Here is a 17,801-nt window from a genome sequence, read left to right as displayed (position 1 = left end):
AAACCCTCCTTCCCACTGGAAAGGCAGTATCAGTGTATAGTAAAGACCAGTATATTTTTAAATCCCATTGCAGTAAATACGATAAATCACTTGACAAGTGTCACCTGGAGACTATTGCATATTTTAGACGTGTAAGCACCCCTGGGTAAAATGTAGTTTTGCAGCAAATGCAAATATTTGTTGATGTCATTTAAATTGAACTGAAGATGGAATGATTAAATGAGCCGTGACAGATTTCTCAGTATTTTCCAAGTAGTATACATATAAAGAATGTAGGTTATTGGCAAGCTGGCTACGAATTCATCAAGATTTGGCTCTGTAAACTGCTTAATATTTAGTAAGCAAAATATTTATAATTCTACAAATGTCAATAATTTTGCCTTACTCTAGAGATGATAATGCAACTCTTGACTGATTGATCAAGTCATTCAACTAACATCCTCTTGAAGGGCAATTAGGGAAAGGCAATAAATGCTGGCCTGGCCATTGATGATCACATTCCACAAACAAACAAATAAATAAGAAATAATTTAACATGAGAAGAAAGCAAGATAGCATTAATCTGAATCTGCTGAGCGTATATGTTGAGTAACCTTTATCCAAAACCTTTGGGGCTGATTGCATGTTGGATTTCAGATCATTTCTTTGCGGATACTGCATATAAACTCACATTGCAACAGCCTGTAATAAGTCTTTTTTAGGCAATGTCAGCACAAAACAGTGCAGACAAACAATTAGACTTCCATGCTGAAGGTCTATGAGTTGCAAACATTGCGGAGTTTGTGGACGTGTTCAATTTTTGGATTTGCAGATAAAGAATACCCAACTTGTACAATATTCCACTCGATTCCCTAATGTGTGATACCTCATTGATGGCCAGCTGCTCTCCACCTCCTCCTTGATGCCCATACCGGTGATTTCCACTCCGATAGTCCTCATACAAATCCTCCTCACTTCCTGCTTCATCAGCAAATGCAGTTTTGTCTGGTGCGCCATCATTGATGACTACAATGTGAATAAAAACAAGACATCTTACATTCCCATAATCAAAGAACATTAAAAGCATGTATTTTATAGCATCTTTAATGCAATAGAACATCGCAAGCTACATCCCACAACTGTGATCTGACAAAAATATTTGACATCAAATTGAAGGGACATTATGTTACAACTTACAAAACATTGATAAGGCTACATCTGGAATACTGCGTACAATTTTGGTCACCCTCCTATAGGAAGAATGGTATTAAACTGGAAATGGTGTGAAAAAGATTTACAAGGATGTTACCGGGACTGGAATTACAAGGAGATGCTAGATAGGTGGGGACTTTTTCCCTGCAGCATAGGAAGATGAGGGGTGACTTATAAAGATTTATAAAATCATGAAGGACATAGGTAAGGTGAAAAGCCAAGGTATTTTCCCCACAGTAGGAGAGTCCAAAGCTAGAGGGCATAGTTGAGAGATGAGAGGGAAAAGATTTAAAAGGGACCTGAGGGGCAACCTTTTCACACAAGATGAGGATGGTGTGTATATGGAATGAACTGCCAGAGGAGGCGGTAGAGGCAGGTACAATTACAATATTTAAAATACACTTGGATCGGTGCATGGATGGAAAGGTTTAGAAGGATATGGGCCAAACTCAGGAAAATGGGATTAGTTTAGTTTAGGTAACCTGGTTAGCATGGACGAGTTGGGCCGAATGATACATCTCTATGGCATCTATGACTCTTTGACATCTATGGAAAAAGAACAACTGTTTGGTCAAAGTGGTGGACTTTAAACTGAGTCATGAAGCAGGTGACAGAGATGAAAAGTTGAAGAGCTGTGGAAAGTGAATTCCAGGGTTTAGGGCCCATATGAGCAAACACAGAGCTGCCGGTGGTAGGGGAAATGAAGTGAGGCATGCAGAGTAGGCCAGAGTTAGAGGAATGTAGCTCTTGCAGAGGATTGTAGGCCTGAAGATAGTTTGGAGCAGCATATATAGACAAGAGCATTCCTGTTGCCACTGCACGTAACATTTTTGTGACCATCATTTTGGTGTTTTTTGAGAAACACAACCAAATTTTCAAAGGTCCTTGGAGGCAAGTCTGGAGGCAATAGTCCCAAAAATGAGGAGGAAATCTTATTGGGCCAGCTATATGACACATTCCACTTATATGGAGTTTTGAGGAGGCAGGATGATATTGGCACTGACTACCAACTGCATTGCAGTGGGTACTGGCCAATTAAGACATTTGAGGGTGTCATTGAGGGCACTCCAAGTATTACCTGCATTTTTCAGTTAGTGTCGGGCATACCTGGCAAGCCAGAGAGTTGTCAGTGATCTGGTTCCCAGCAAAGGCTAGGTAATCACTGGAGCCAGAGGGAAAGGTTCTACTGCTAATAAATCGCTGCAAACATGGCAATGCCCATTACAATAGGGAACTTTCTCCCTCTTGTCAAGGGCTCTAGCCCTTATAACCTTTCTTATGTCGCCTGTTTGTGGCCAGTGACTAGGAATAGAGGCGTTGATAACGGTGGAGCAATGAATCATTACATTCTGGCTGGCCTCCTATTGAGCCCACCCATCATCCTTAATTGGAGCTCCAAGTGATGGTCACTCTAAGTAATCTCAAGGGACTATTTTTGGTAACTCCTCCAAAATCTTCCTCGAGATCCTGCCACACCAGCGTGTCTGGATGTGCCCACCCCCCTCCATTTCATCCCAATGGCAATTGGTACCCAGGAATGAAAATTTTGTCCTATGACTGCCCTTCACACTACCCAACTCCCTAAACATGTGGCTGTGAGGGTGTTACACATCACCAAAGGTTGGTGGTTTGCCCTGCAATTGAGAAACGCATTTGAATCAAACGTGTCAGATTTCCATCCCCTCAAACAAAGCTAATGATGGGATTAATATGTTGCCAGTGACAGAGAATCTTTGATCCAGCTGTTCCCACTCCTGGCCTTGCATGACGATTCTATGGGCAGATTTCTCCAGTCCTCCCCACCAGCGAGATCTTCTGGTCCTGCCAAAGCCGACTGCCACCATGGGGTCCCCGATGGCGGCATGGACAAGGAGTGTAAATCATCATCAACTTTGGTGGGAATAGAAAATCCTCACAGCAGTGCAGCCGACAGCGAACCACCTCAACTTCAGGGGAAACCCGCCACAGGAAGTGGGGGGGGGGGGGAATAGCTGAAGAATATGGCAGTGTTGCACTGAGCTGTAGCACTCTCTTTGAGGGTATATATGGGTCTCAGCAGTGAATTCCAAGCTCGGTACACAGCCTGAACTGTTTTGAACCAATTACGCAGGTTTGCATGAGGTGCCCCATATGGCATTTGGCCCACTAGCTAGCTCCATGTTAGTGATGAATGTTACTCCTTAATATCTGATTGGAGTTTCAACAGTTTATTGGGCATAAATATTTGATGCAATTGTGGCCATTTATATTTAACTACATTCTTGGTGCAGGTGGAGCTACTGCTCTCCAAACACTTGTTACTTTAGGTAACACAGCATCACAATTTACATTTTTGCTTGAATTTGAGAACCATTAGTGCTGGATCTAACTTTAAATCACCTTGAACTCTCAACAAATAACTAGGACTGGCAAATTTTATTTTGGAAATACCATCTTGTGCAAAAAAAGCACATTCTGAGCTAGGTGACAGGCAATTAACCAATACAATTTTGTTCATGCTTCATGACCTGCTTCAGAAGCAGTGTTTGGTTGATAAGGTTTCTCTAGTGGTAGCATCTGTGTAAAGATAGTCATGTAATTATATTCTGTGACTTCTGGGAGCCATATTGTCAAACGGACAGACTTCGCTTTGGAGATCATAGCAGCAAAACAGGAACAAGAATAGAATATACTGGAAATATACAGTTTCTATGAAGAGAATATTGCTCTTTTTAAAGGATTGTACACAAATAGTAACCTTTATTTTCATTTTTTAATTATTATGTTAGCCGTGGCTCAGGTGGGAGCAGCCTAACCTGGAGTCTGAAGGTCCCACTCCAAGACTTGAGCACAAAAATCTGGCCTGACATTCCAGTACAGGACTGAGGGAGTGCTGCCCTGTCATAGGTGCAGCCTTTTGGATGAAGGATTAAACTGAAGCTCTCTTGGATGGGTGGCTCCCTTGATACTATTTTGAAACCATGCAGGGGAGTTACTCCCATCATTCTGATTTATCCCACATTTTCCAATCATTATCACATTGCTCTTTGTGTGGGCAAACTGGCTTCGGTGTCTCCTACATTATAACTGTGACTATACTTCAAAAGTATTCATTGTAAGGTGTTTTGGGACATCTTGTTGTGAAAGGTGCGAAAGGTGCTACAACATAAAATCACAAGAACTGAATCATCACAAGAACAACCAGATCCCTCCGAATTGTAGCACTGATGACTCTCTTTGCATTTAACCAATGTTCTGTTTTATTTTTCTTGCTGCCAATCTGGAACATCTCACATCCTACATTATACCGCATCTGCCAATTTTTGCCCACACACTTAATGTATTGATTTTCCATTGCAATCTCTCTGTACCCTCCTCAGAACATGTTTTCCTACTTTGAATCATCAGGGAAATTGGCTCCAACTAATGCAAGCCTTTCATTCTATTGTTGACAATAGTCTATTTAAACAGCACTAATGTTTCCTCTCACTGCCTGTCTGGAAATGGAAAGGTAGCTTGATTTGTTTCCTTTGTAATAAGCGGTGGTGTATTTCCCAACTGCATGGTTTTTGAGTGATCCAATTCCTGCCGATAACCACCCAGCAAATCTGAAGTAGGATGAACTCAAAAGGTTCATTTGGTGCACTCATTTAAAAATTGTGAAATGGAGGATCCACAATGTCCCCTTTGGCACACAGAGTAAGGAGTGAGATAGAGAAAAGAAGGTTTGCAGTACAGAGACCATAGCGTAAATAAATATTGGTTCACAAGGTCCAAAGTCCAGTATCAAAGGCCCATGCATGAGGAATTCCTTTACAGAAGTCTGGAGACTGAAAACTGGTGGTGTTGACTTCACAAGATGAAATAGGCACTCAGAGATGAATCAGTTGTCGGCAATGTAATAGAACTTCTAGCTGAGGCAGGATAGATGAGGCCAGTTGTCCAGTCTGGCCAGAGTTGTTTCTGTGTGACCTGCTAATCAGATATTAAAGCAGCAGCAAAGACAGAAAAAAAGGAAAATCTCAGCAGGTTGAACAGTATCTATGGAGAGAGAATAGAGCCAAAGTTTCAAGTCTGGATGACCGTTTGTCAGAACTCCATAATGTCTCTGTAACATGTCTCCACAGATGCTGTCAGCCCTGCTGAGATTTTCCAGCATTTTCTGTTTTTGTTTCAGATTCCAGCATCCACAGTATTTTGCTTTTATATTAAAGCAGCAGACTGGTTTTGCAGCCCAGGAAGGCAATCTTAACTGTTCAACCTGCCAGAGTCATAAGTGATGTTACCTCTCTATGATAATGTTCAACAAAGCACATTCATCCAGTGTTTGAACATTAACTTTGTGTTTCCCAGCTGATATTGTCTTAGCCATCATGGGTTGGAAGAGGTGCTATTTATTAAGGGTCCTGTGATTGGGAAGTAATTGGCTCTGTTTGTCAAATATAAATGACCCTTGTGTAGCTCCCTTTGAAATTGGGCTGTACAATCCCTAGGTAATCTGTTAATAACGCCTCAGAAATAACGAGGTGTGACATTTCCAAAACTGCAAATGGGCTTTTTTGTTCTGGTGATTCACAAGCAATAATTCATAAACAGAGAGTCAGCCACCTTAATGATTTTTGCTCAACAAAATGTCCAGTTTAAAATTAATAGCAATGAGGACAGATTTTAAAAGAATAATATAGTCCTAGGCTCTGTTCCATCAGATTTTCGACAAATTGATGGATTTTTGTCTTTACTTGACAATAAGCACCACCTCTAATGGGGAATATTACACATTACTCTTTTAGTGGAAAGAAATTAATCTGGAATCCATTACCAATGTACCATTGATCCCTCCAGGATTTTTTTTCCCTGAAGTCCACCCAGTCAATGCATCGAGATGAATGATACATCCTTGGTCGTGCATGAGGACCCTGTATCCACAGCGGTCTCATCCAAGGCAGAAGTGAGGACACCCAGGTCAAGAGGTCGCTCTCACTGTCATTGACTCCTTTGTTTTTGTTTCTAGTATTTACATTTCTTTTTATCTTTTTTAATTTGTCTAGCAAACTATTAAGTCATTGCTTGAGCTTTGTTGAGTTGTCCATGTGCAAAATGAAATGGAACTCTGAACCGTGGCAGTAATGCAGTGTACAGCCTGGTTTTGTGGTTTCAGAGACCTGTTGGAACCTTAGGACCCCCTACAGTTCAAAAGGAGGTCATTCAGCTCACCAAGTCTGCACTGAATCTCTGAAAGAGCATCTTACTCAGGGTCATTCCCCTGCGCTATGCCTGTAACCACCCCCCACCCCCCTTCCCCACATTTACCATGGCTAATCTACCTAACCTAGACATCTTTGGACTGTGGAAGGAAACCGAAGGAAACCCAGGCAGACACAAGGAGAAACTCCACACAGTCGCCCAAAGCCGGAATCAAATCCGGGTCCTTGGCACTGTGAGACAGCAGTGTGCCGATTAACACCGTGCCAATTGTTGTCGCATGACTTGAGACCTAACTGTGTACTTTTGTTTAAAGATGCTTCTAAAAATGTCTTTAAGTAGATAAATAACTAGATTCTGTGGAGTCACTGGGCATTTTTTTGTCACAAATCACTTGGAGAGTAGAGGAAATTTGGAGTTGTGCATGTGCTTGTACCATCATAGGGTCCAAGAAGTAGGGTTTGAGGGTCAGAATGGCTTCACAGTCCCTGGGATTTGGCAAGATGCAGGCAAATACCAAAGACAATGCCTACACTGTGAAAGGCCTTTCAGAGCTGAGCAGCTGCCCACTGTGGGATGTTGAAAAGTCTGTAACCCATGGTCTTCTAGGGCGTGCTCTATATATGTTGGAAAGATGGGGGTGAAAGGTCAAGGGATATGTAGCAGTCAGAATTGATAATATGCAGATTCCCTCTGTTACTCAGGAGGCAATTCTCACATGGCAGCCCTTTCTTGCAGGACCACATGGTCCAGATGAACCCATACACCCACACTAATAATTTCTAAAGTTTCACTTGTTGGAGACTACAGTCTACTGAACAGTCAAATCTACAGAAATTAAAACCATTACATATTTGAAAATTGTTTAACTGCTGATTGTGCAGTTTTGAATCTCTTGTTAGAAAAATGTCTTATTTACAATTAAGAGTGATTGATAAAGTTGCAATTTCAAGAATAAATCCAGAGATAGACCTTTTTTTCTCATTGCTTCACTCAGAAGTCATATTTAGATTCTATATTTTTAGTAGCAACATCTTGTAATCTGATGAAAGATGAACCAAACATCGCATCTATGGGCTTCTGCTAAACTCAGCACAAATATTTAGTCACCTAGGCTACAACAAGGTACATTAATGTGTACTGGAAATACATACATGATAATAAAAGAAATTCCAAAGTGTTGTGTTAATGTGGATATGCTGAGTTATTATAAACAATATTGTTTTGCCAATTTTTTAATTTACAATAACCCAAATATATTTTGACGTCATAAATCTTAGGTTATGAAACCTAGGTCATTGCTAAGCAACATTCATTCAGAATGCCACGCTAGATATTTTAAGTTTCTAACAGTCAAAAGTTTGCAAAATGTTAAAACTAGGAACTGAATATTGCAGTAGCCTTCAATAATCAATATAACACTGGAAAGTGTCACTGACAAGTGCTATCAGATAGCATTTAGATAGCTACTTGCCGATGCAGTTTGGGATTTGCCAGTCCTCACTATAGCCATGGTCCAAATATGGACACAGAGCTGAATTCCAGAGGCGAGATGAGAGTGACTGCCTTTAAATCAACGCAGCATTTCACCTAGTGTGACATCAAGGACCCCTAGCAAAACTGAAGTTAATGGGGATTGAAAAATATCTCCACTGGCCGAAGTTTTGTCTAGCACAGTGGAAAAAGATTATTGTTGGACGCCAATCATCTCAAACCCAGGACATCGCTGCTGCAGTTCCTTAGGATAGTGACCCAAGTTCAAATATCTTTAGCTGCTACATCAATGACCTTCTCTTCATCATAATGGTATTTATCAAAAACTGGTTCATGGTGTAACTTTGAGGATGTATCAAACTTTTCATATCATTTTCACAATTTATACTGCAGTTTAGGACAATTTTCAAAAGTTCAGCTTATATTTAGTTTCTGTATCCAGTTTCCTTAAGTGTGCTATCACAGAGATATAAGACTGTTAAGGATGAGGAATAACATATTATTAATTTACCATTATTTAATGGTCCACCTTTATTAGCTTGACATGTGATCACAGGAAAATCAACATACCTTATAACTACAATTACTGTAATAAATAGAGTGACTTTGTCCTTTTGAATACATGAGATTGTTTGAAATATCAGTGACTGCTGCCCAGTTTGTACAGTAACATAATGGGATATGTTTTGCAGAGTCAAAGGAACATTCTTGTTTTTTCTCACATGGTTTCCCTGGTTACTGCAGATAGTTCCCTACTGCTCTCCTTCATCGTTGAGGCCCAATAGAAAGCCCTTCAAAACATCTTATTTTTAATAATGTGATCAGCAGGTTAAAGCACTGTCCCATGTTTACACAGCAGCAACTCAACTATCTCTGGCAAGTATGAAAAAAATTGTATTTTGCTGACTGCAAATTTTCTTTTTGGTTGATCAGCTTTTTCCCTTGACAAACATAAAATATACATCACAATCATTAATCCTTCAGCACCAGTGCAAACTTAGAGAGAGAGATAACTAAATAATCTAAAACAGAGATAAGCAGACCCTTGTAAAAAAAATCATTTATGGTGATTACGTGGGCTTGATGGCTGGCCAGCATTTATCCCTAACTGCCCAAAGGCATTTGAGAGGCAACCACATTGCTGTGGCTCTGGAGTCACATGTAGGCTAAGACCAGACCAGATAAGCTTGGCAGATTTCCCTTCTTAAAGGATATTACTGAAACAGACAGTTCTTTCCAAAGTCAGCAATGGTTTCATTCTCATCAGTAGATTCTTAATTCCAGATTTCTTCTTTATTGAACTCAAATTTCACCATCTGCCATGGCCGGATTTGAACCTGGGTCCTCAATAGATTAACTGGATTAAGAGTCTAGTGATAATAGCACGAGGCCATTGCCTCCCAGTGTTTGAATGAATAGAATATAAACTGTTAATTTCGTAAGTTAATGTAGCATCACGTTTGGTCTCATTGTTCATTTGGTAATACACCAGTGGTCTGGAATCACATGTTGTCCACACGATTCATTCCATAATGCAAGCTTGTGGCTGTTTAACAATTCAATCGAGATTCCAGACATTTATTGTGACCCTCTCCTCCATCACTGGTACTTTCAGCTATAAAATTATCTTTCCAATAATGGAAGAGGGGGTGTGAAATTAACCCTAGATTGGGAAGACGGTCTACTTTCAAATTAACATTTCTTTTCTTGGTCATTAGCTAACAAAATTTGTCTCTACCTGTTTATAATCCCTGTTATTGGTAAATTTGACCAAAGAAAGTAATGCTGAAGTCAGAAGCTGAAATAGTTGACTATAAATTGGGCCAAGCTGTTGAGTATATGGTTGGAAACAATATACTCAGCAGCTTGGTCCAGTGGTAATTTCTGGCATCTCAAGGTTGTGGGTTCAAGCCCCACCTGAGGGCTTAAGCAGATAGAGACGATTGAGGGGTTCCTACAAAGTAGGTGCCATATGATAGGTTAAGCCCTATGCCCTATTTGCCTGTCAAGTGGACACAAAATTGTATTAGTCCTTTCCTTAAAATTAAGTCATGCAAATACGGGCATTGCTGGCAAGGCCACCATTTATTGCCCATCCCTAATTACGCTCAGGAAGGTGGTGGTGAGCACATTCTTCAAGACAACTGAGTGTCTTGCTGGGTTATTTCGGAGGATAGTTACGAGTCAGATTGCTGGTCAGATTAAGAAAGAAATAATCATCTCCTTCCCTCAAGGACATTGGTAAACCATTCTTTATAGCAATCCAATTGTTTCATCGTCACCTTACGAATACTAACTTTTAGTCCACATTTACTTAACCAATCAAATTTAAATTCCCCAGTTGCCATGGTTGCACTTGAGTTTGTGCCTCTGGATCACTAGTTCTGGCTCAGAATTTTCTAGTCCCTCCCCACACATAGTAGGTTTTCCTGCAGCTTCCCTTCGGGGGTCAGCAGGATCTTCTATATGTGAAGTCCACAGCAGTTTGTCTGGCTGGTCAGGACCATTGCCAGGGAATCTATGGCAGGGGTCAACCTTGGCAGAACCAGAAGATCCCACCTTTGGTCCCTGGATTATGAATCCAATAACAGAATGTGACAGTACCACTTAAATAAGATGTGAGAATTCATCCAGCATCCTGGCCAACACCTATTGCTCCTCACAGGTCACTTACTTCACTTACTATTTGAGGACCCTGGGCTATGTTCGCCTGATCCACAGCAGTGATTACACTTGCAAATAGCTCAACAGCTGCAAATGTGCATTCAGAAATCCTGAGGATACAATGCAGGTAAGATGAATGCAAGTTCTTGCTGTGCACTCAAATGGTTATTTTAATACCTGAAGGTTCATGGGCAAACTGCGTCCCTGTGGCCTTGAGGTGTGGATCGAATTGAATGGCAGACAGACCCAAGAGGCTGAATGATCACCTTCTGTTTCTCATTTTCCAAAGTTCATGCACACATTACTACCTTTGATTTGCATTTGAAAATAGTTAAACAATTGTTCCTTTTACATATAAATTATGTATTCCACTTTATCTCTCCAGCATCACCCAATATTGTATGATTAAGTAATCATTCGATTTCTCTTCCAGCCTTCCGATAATGCTGCCTGTGAGCAAGCCATTTGGGATTATTCATCTTCAGCCTGCCACCTCTTATGAAAAATGACTTGACACTTTACCAGCCAGTCTGGCTGAACATTGGGAATCAATCTCTTGAGGAATTAGAAGTCAAAAGCCATGGTTCACGTGCCCTGATCCAACAGAGTGGAATTCTCATAAGGGCCATTCCCCTGGCTCCTTACTTATAATCCGTGTTCAATTAATTCCACAATCTGTAATGTGTCACCAGAACTAACACTGAGCTGAAAATGTAATGAAATGCTTTCCAAGTGGAGAACATTAATAAGTTCCATCTTGATTCCATCCTTGTACACATCAAGTGAGGGGAAGGAGTGAGCAGGAATCTTTTCTTGATCTCTGACATGTTGCTGCCAGGTAGAGTGCAGAGGGAATAATTAAGAAAACCATCCATTTGTGAGATGATCTCACTACCTTTGATTAAAATTTCATGGATTAGTTCTCAAATCTTGCCATGCTCCCATCACCTTTTCTTCCCATCCCCTTCCCACATGTGATCAACTCATTAAGCCCTCACTGCATGTAATCACCCTGACACAACGGTGATGAGGTCAAACCCATTACGCAGAATTCTTTGTGGGTTAACTGCAGTTCAGCAGATTCTATAGTCACCATTCAGGAACAGCACTGAAACACAGTCGTGACTGAGCCATTATGAATCAATTCAGCCCACACACTAGTTTGTCGCTTCTGACTGTTAAAGAGGCATTACAGTGCTGGGCATTTTTATATGTTTTAAGGACGGTAAAAAGGGCAAAGGAACCTTTTTTTAAAATCAAAATGGAACCCTTAAAGATTATTTATGTTAAGGTTGGCCTGGATTTTCTTTTCCCCCAACAATTCTGTCAGCTTTTACCACAATCACAAGTGTTGGCTTGTTTACTCTTTTGAAAAGCCAGATGCGAGTGAACTTTCACATTTTAATGCAGACTGTACAGCCAAATTGGCAAAACAATAATTACTTAAGTATCCTGTGCTAAAAATTTGTTGAGATCTATCTTCAGGTGCAGGGTTCCTGATTCATGATCTGTGTCTGTTCCCATTGAGGTAGACAGCACACAAATTTACCTCATCCTTCATTTCATTGTACTGTTGATCCTGGTGGAGCCACACTGCTGACTGCCTTAGTGCCCACAAGAGGGGGCTTAGGGCCCTGCAGCACACACTGATATCACAGGGTGCTGTCAGCCTGCTCCTCTATAAGGCAGCCCACCCCCTTTAAAGGGGAGCTGCACCCAGTGGAAGGGAGCTACGGCAGACTGCCTGTACCAACATTGGCTGCATGTCAGAGCTGCACAAACGACGTAAGAGGGAAGCAATAGGGTGTCAGGTTCATGGATGTGTTGCTGGAGGACATACTGGAGGTTGACAGGAAGGGAGAAGTCATGTTTCTGCCATGGGCCAGGAGAACAGTAAGGCAAATCTACAGACTGGAATGGGAAGTGGGTGACAAGGGGAGGTCACTTCTGGAGTTTAGCCCCAAACCAACTTGCAGCAACAACACAAAAAGTTCAATGGTCTCACACAGGTGCCCAAGATCACAGGATTCATCTCCAGATCTCCTCTCATTCATATCCCAAACACCAACACCTCAGGCTGTTCAATGCTCGTCACATGCATTGCTCACCCCTTAGCAGTCCCTAACACTTCACTTCACCCTCACACACGCTCCAATGATGCCAGCCTCAACCCCAGTTCCCACTTTCTCCACATAGCTCTACTACTCAGTTATGGCAGGCACATCACCCAAACACAGTGCAGAACAATCACTGACACTCTTCCCTCTCTCTTGGGCAGCAGTGCCCATAAACAGGAAAGGAGCAAAATCGGCCCGGGACGAGGATCTTGTAAAGCCCCACTAAGGAGATAGTTCTCTGCAAAATGTGAACTCCTTCAGCAGAATTTGTGGCATTTGCTGAGAGCATTGGGATGATAGAATGTTCTTGCTGTGTGCCTCTTCTCAACTCCCAGCTGACTCTCACCCTGCTATCTGGCATGAAGAGCAAGCTACAGATGGTGACACCGTGGGTCTCTTGCTTTCCAAATAACCACTCACTAATTCCCTTGCTCCAACCTTCTTCTATCTGATTGTCTGCTTTCAGACACCCAAGTATTGCCACCTGCCCAGCTAAAGGAGCCTGAGGAGGGGGTGGGGGAGGATGAGGGGCTGTCACTTTCATTACACGTCAATCCAGCAACTCAGATCCAGCATTGCACATATCTCAAACAGCTCATATAAGGTGGGGATTTTCTCTGCAACCTGCATGCATTCACCGGGGGCGGAGGCTGACTCACCATCGGCCAGCGGCGGGATCTTCTGGTCCTGCTGTTGCCAAGGGGGTATCCCGTTGAATGCACACTTTGCTGCTGGGAAATTCGCAGCAGGGGGTGCATTATTGGCGGGACCAGAAGATCCCGCTGGTATGAATGGCCTGAAAATTCCAGCCACAGAATCAGAATTTGCATACACAAAATCACTAATACATGGGCTGGAAAGGATAGTTCGAGTGTCAGCTCAGCAGAGGGTGAGGTCAAAGACAAATTCTGCTACAGGGGACTCAGATGAGGACTTTGATAGGAGGAAAATGCTGATAAGATCGATATGCTGGATACATCAACAGACAGCCTTCTGTCACTGTTAAAGCACATGAAAGAGTCTGGCTCCTACCTGACCAAGGGCATTGTGCAGAGCTTATCCTCTTTACAGCCTCTGCTCAGTCTCCCTGCCAGGCTACAGACCCTGAAGCATAGCAAGTGCAGCCCTGTACTTTGTACGGACACCTTTTGATCTTTGATGATGGCATTATTAATTGTTTGACGCTGATGTCTCAGTGAAGTTGGCAAAACGAGTCTTTCGTACCAGAGATTGCAGCTGCACTCAATTCACCAGATGGTCCCCAGATCTCTAAAAGTTTCCCACCTGTTCTGACTGCCTGACTGAAGGACACGTCAAATGCCTGTGTATTTCTGTAAAAATCAGCCATGATTCAGTGGCAGCCCTCTCACATTTAGTCAGAAGGTTGTAGGTTCAAGGCCTGCTCCAGATACTAGTGTGACAATCCTGTGCAATAGTGAGGGAGTGTGGATTCAGCTGCTCCTCTAACCCACCGTGCCTAACATTCTCTAGGGTATCCCCCTTCCACACAAGACTTGAATCTTTAACTTTCTCTAGTACAGTAATCACCAATGGTAAATGAGTATGACAACGATAAACTATCCCTCCTTGTCCTCTGCAATCTTTGACAGGGTGATCAATAAATTTGGCTCTGTCATCGAGCTGGTTGGGACTGCACATGCCTCGTTCCATCCAATCAGAGCTAGCAGAACACCTGCAATGGCTCCCCTTCCCTTCCCATGCTGCTACCTCTGGTGCTCCCGCCAAGGACTAATCCTTAGTGCCCTTCCTCTCAATTACCTGCTGTCCCTCAAAGACATCAACTAAATTCACAGTGCTGATTTCCACATGCATGTTGACCAGACCCTGCTCTATCTCTTCCCCATCTCTCCTGACCCTCCTCTAACTGACTGCTTACCAAACACCCAGTATGGGATATAGAGAAATTTCCTCCAATTAAACATTTGGAAGACTGAAGACATTGTTCCAGTCTCTACCGCAAGCTCGGTTTCCTAACTGGCACTGACTCCACCCCTCTCCCTGGCAACTGAATTCTTGCAATTTTGGTGTTTTTACTTGGCTCCAACACGATCTGCACCATCACTATTTCCGTTTCTATAACAATGCCCGACTCCACCCTTGCCCCAGCTCATCAGTTGCTGAAACTCTCAGTCCTTTCTTCATTACCTCAGGACTTCACTATCGCAATGCATTCCTAGCTTACTCCTCCTCTTCTGTAAACTTCAGGCTATTCAAGATTCTGCTGCCCATGTTCTAATTTGAATCAAGTCCCACTCACCCAATGTCCTTGTGTTTGCTAATCTGCACTGGCTCCCAACCAAGCAGTAACACAGTTTAAAATACTCATCCTTGATTTTAACTCCCTCCTCGCCCTCTCCCTTGCCTATTGCTCTACAATTGTATCTGTGCCCTACCAATTCTCATTTCTTGAGCATTCCCAAATTGAGTCACTCAAGACTCTGCTATCTACATTGAAAAGTGACTGTGCCTTCAGTTGACTTGGTCACAAAAACCTCAATTCCCTCCCTGTATCTCTACAACTCTATACTTCTTGTTCCTACTTTCAGACACTCCTTAAAACCTACCTCTATGACTGAGTTTATTCCTCCTAGTGTGGCTTGGTGTTGAATGTTGTGCTACAATGCTTGTGTAAAGATGTGCCTGGAGATATTTGATTCCAGTAAAGGAGCTTTATAAATGCAAGTTTGTGTTGTTACTTCAACACTGATGGTGCTTTTTTGAAAAATTCTTAATCAAGGGCTTTGGGACAATCTGAGCTCACAAAAAATGTTGCTTAATGCAAGTTGCTTCTTTATTTTTTACTTCAAGGTGCACTGAGTACTTAGAACTCTGGCATGCATAATAACTCTGAAACTGTTCCTAAAGAGAATTTTTTTTAAAATTGGGATGCCTGGGACCAAGAGAGTGATATATAATCAGTTTTGATGCAGTACGAAGTAGGAAAAGAGTTAGTGGATTTTGTACCTTGAATATCACAAACATAACTCTTCATCATGACTGATCTTCTCAAGCTTATACTGCTCCTGGCATCAATATAAGTTAGTTGTTCATGTATTACATGCTTTAACTCTTATTTTTATAAAGACGGATAGTTTAACGTGACTGTTATTTTGTAGATTTTGTAAATCTTAGCTATTTGTGTTCGTTGGACATGGTTACACAGATGGCAGATCGCGACACCAGCTTTTAACAGGACGAGTCGCACGAGTATCTTCAGAGACAGGGACACCGGTACTGCTGCAGAAGGGGTTTGAATTGCGATCGGGTTGAAGCCTGTGTCATGACTGCAGGACTGTAATTCCTGATTAAATCTGGGGCTGTATCACGACCAAGGAAGGAAGACCCGGAGGTCTGGCAGGAATTGGAACTTTGAATTGTGATTACTGCTGGAGCTCATAATATATAAATACCCACTTGTGTTCGTGTTCTATGAGAAGTCTGGTAGTCCCTGCTTCTCCCAAAACTCTGGAACAAATGCCAGAGTTTTGAAATAAAAATCACTGTATTTTGACTCACTAACAGTCTCAGAGGTATTATTTTACCTACAACAAGTGAACAAGTCTGTGAAAGCTGGCCCCAAAAGTCAAGTGTGCCATGCCGCCTTGTCAGGAGTCAAGTATTTGGAATTTCAAAGCACTTCATCCCTTACAGGGGTCAATATACCATTACATTTAGCCAATCAAGCTGACAAACCATATTTCTAAATATCGAACTTGCACAAAATTTCTCTCAGTTTCTTAATTGAAGCTGTAAAATGGTAAAGGGTTGACACATTTTGCACAAGATCTTCTCCCCTTAATTATTTTGATGGTTGAAAATTCCAATGTGATCAGAGGCTGGAGGAATTTCAGTGGCAACTTCGCCAATAAGCCCAATGCAAAGCTTTGGTTCCACCACTGAGGTTAAGTCAGGAGAGATAAGAACGACAGATGAAGTGAAACACGGCAGAATGCAGACAGACAGCCTCCAGCATCAGCTACTGATAACCCATCTGCTGCTCTATCTGGTCACTTGGAGAAGGCACCATTCAAACTGATTGCTGTGTGGGAGGCTGTGAATGTTTTATTACTATCATTTTTCTTGGAAGAACAGTTCACCTTCTGCATCATTTTATTTTTTCTAATTGAAGCAAAACATATTTTTACTGCGTATTTCAGTGTCAGGAATCGAAATTTTTGAAACAGTTTTTTTTGTTAAACTGACCTGAAGTTAACTCTGCTCAGATTGGGCGCAGGTCAAACTTTGTTAAATTGCACTTTGTTAAATTACACTTTGTGCAAAAAAACAGACATATCAATTTTATCCCAGCAAGTCTGAACACAACATAAACAGCAACAGGGATGGGCACAATGATGCACTTTGGTGATCTAGTAATTTAATTGGATTGCCATTGCAGATTTATCTCCCTATCTCACCTGGAAAATTCTTATCTTTTTGCAAAGTGAATTTGCACTGAGATAGACAATGAGCAGGCCATAAGACAAGGCAGGTTTTGCTTAAGTTCCTCAAGGCAGTTTTCAACAGCGTTGCTTTGAAAATAAAGTCATTGAGGTGTACATAGAGAAAAAGGCTCTTTGGTTCATCGCGTCTTCACCGGTCAAAGACAAACCACCCAACTATTCTCATCCTATTTCCCAGCATTTGGCCCATAGCCTTCCATGTCTTGGCATCACAAGTATATATCTGAATGCTTCTCTGCCTCCAACACCCTTTCAGACAGTGAGTTCCAGACTCCCACCACCCTCTGGGTCAAAAAGTTATTCCTCCCGCCCACTCTCAACCTCCTTATCCTAAACCTATTTTCCTTAGGCAAAGATCCCTCCACCAAGGGGAAAAGTTTCTTCCTGCCAACTCTATCTATGCTCCTCATAATTTTATACATTCCAATCATGTCCCTGCTCAGACTGCTCTGCTTCAAGGAAAACAACAGGGTAAATATATGGGGTTAAGGAATAGGGCTGGAGATTGGGCCTGGGTAAGGTATCCGTCGGAGAATAGGTGCAAACTCAATGAGCAGAATGGACTCCTTCTGCACTATAGGGATTCTACGATTCTAAACTCAGTCTATTCAATCTCTCTTCATAACTAAAACTCTCCAACATCCTGGTAAATCTCCTCTGCATCCTTTCCAGT

At 41.9% G+C, this 17,801-nt stretch overlaps 1 protein-coding gene across 7 annotated transcripts in view; it reads right to left on the bottom strand.

Annotated features, from left to right (window-relative positions):
* The window catches only part of LOC145340888 (uncharacterized), a 402,915-nt gene that overhangs the window by 80,479 nt on the left and 304,635 nt on the right, over nt 1-17,801 (bottom strand). For all 7 annotated transcript variants that reach the window (XM_080185427.1, XM_080185430.1, XM_080185426.1 and 4 more), the window contains one exon: nt 866-1,005. In XM_080185427.1, coding sequence (XP_080041553.1) covers nt 866-1,005 — 140 coding nt within the window. The remainder of the gene's footprint in view (nt 1-865; nt 1,006-17,801) is intronic.

The sequence above is a fragment of the Carcharhinus amblyrhynchos genome, chromosome 3, assembly GCF_965287045.1.
Source record: "Carcharhinus amblyrhynchos chromosome 3, sCarAmb.v2.hapA, whole genome shotgun sequence".
NCBI lineage: Eukaryota > Metazoa > Chordata > Chondrichthyes > Carcharhiniformes > Carcharhinidae > Carcharhinus > Carcharhinus amblyrhynchos.
This window is presented reverse-complemented; position numbering and strand designations above follow the sequence as displayed.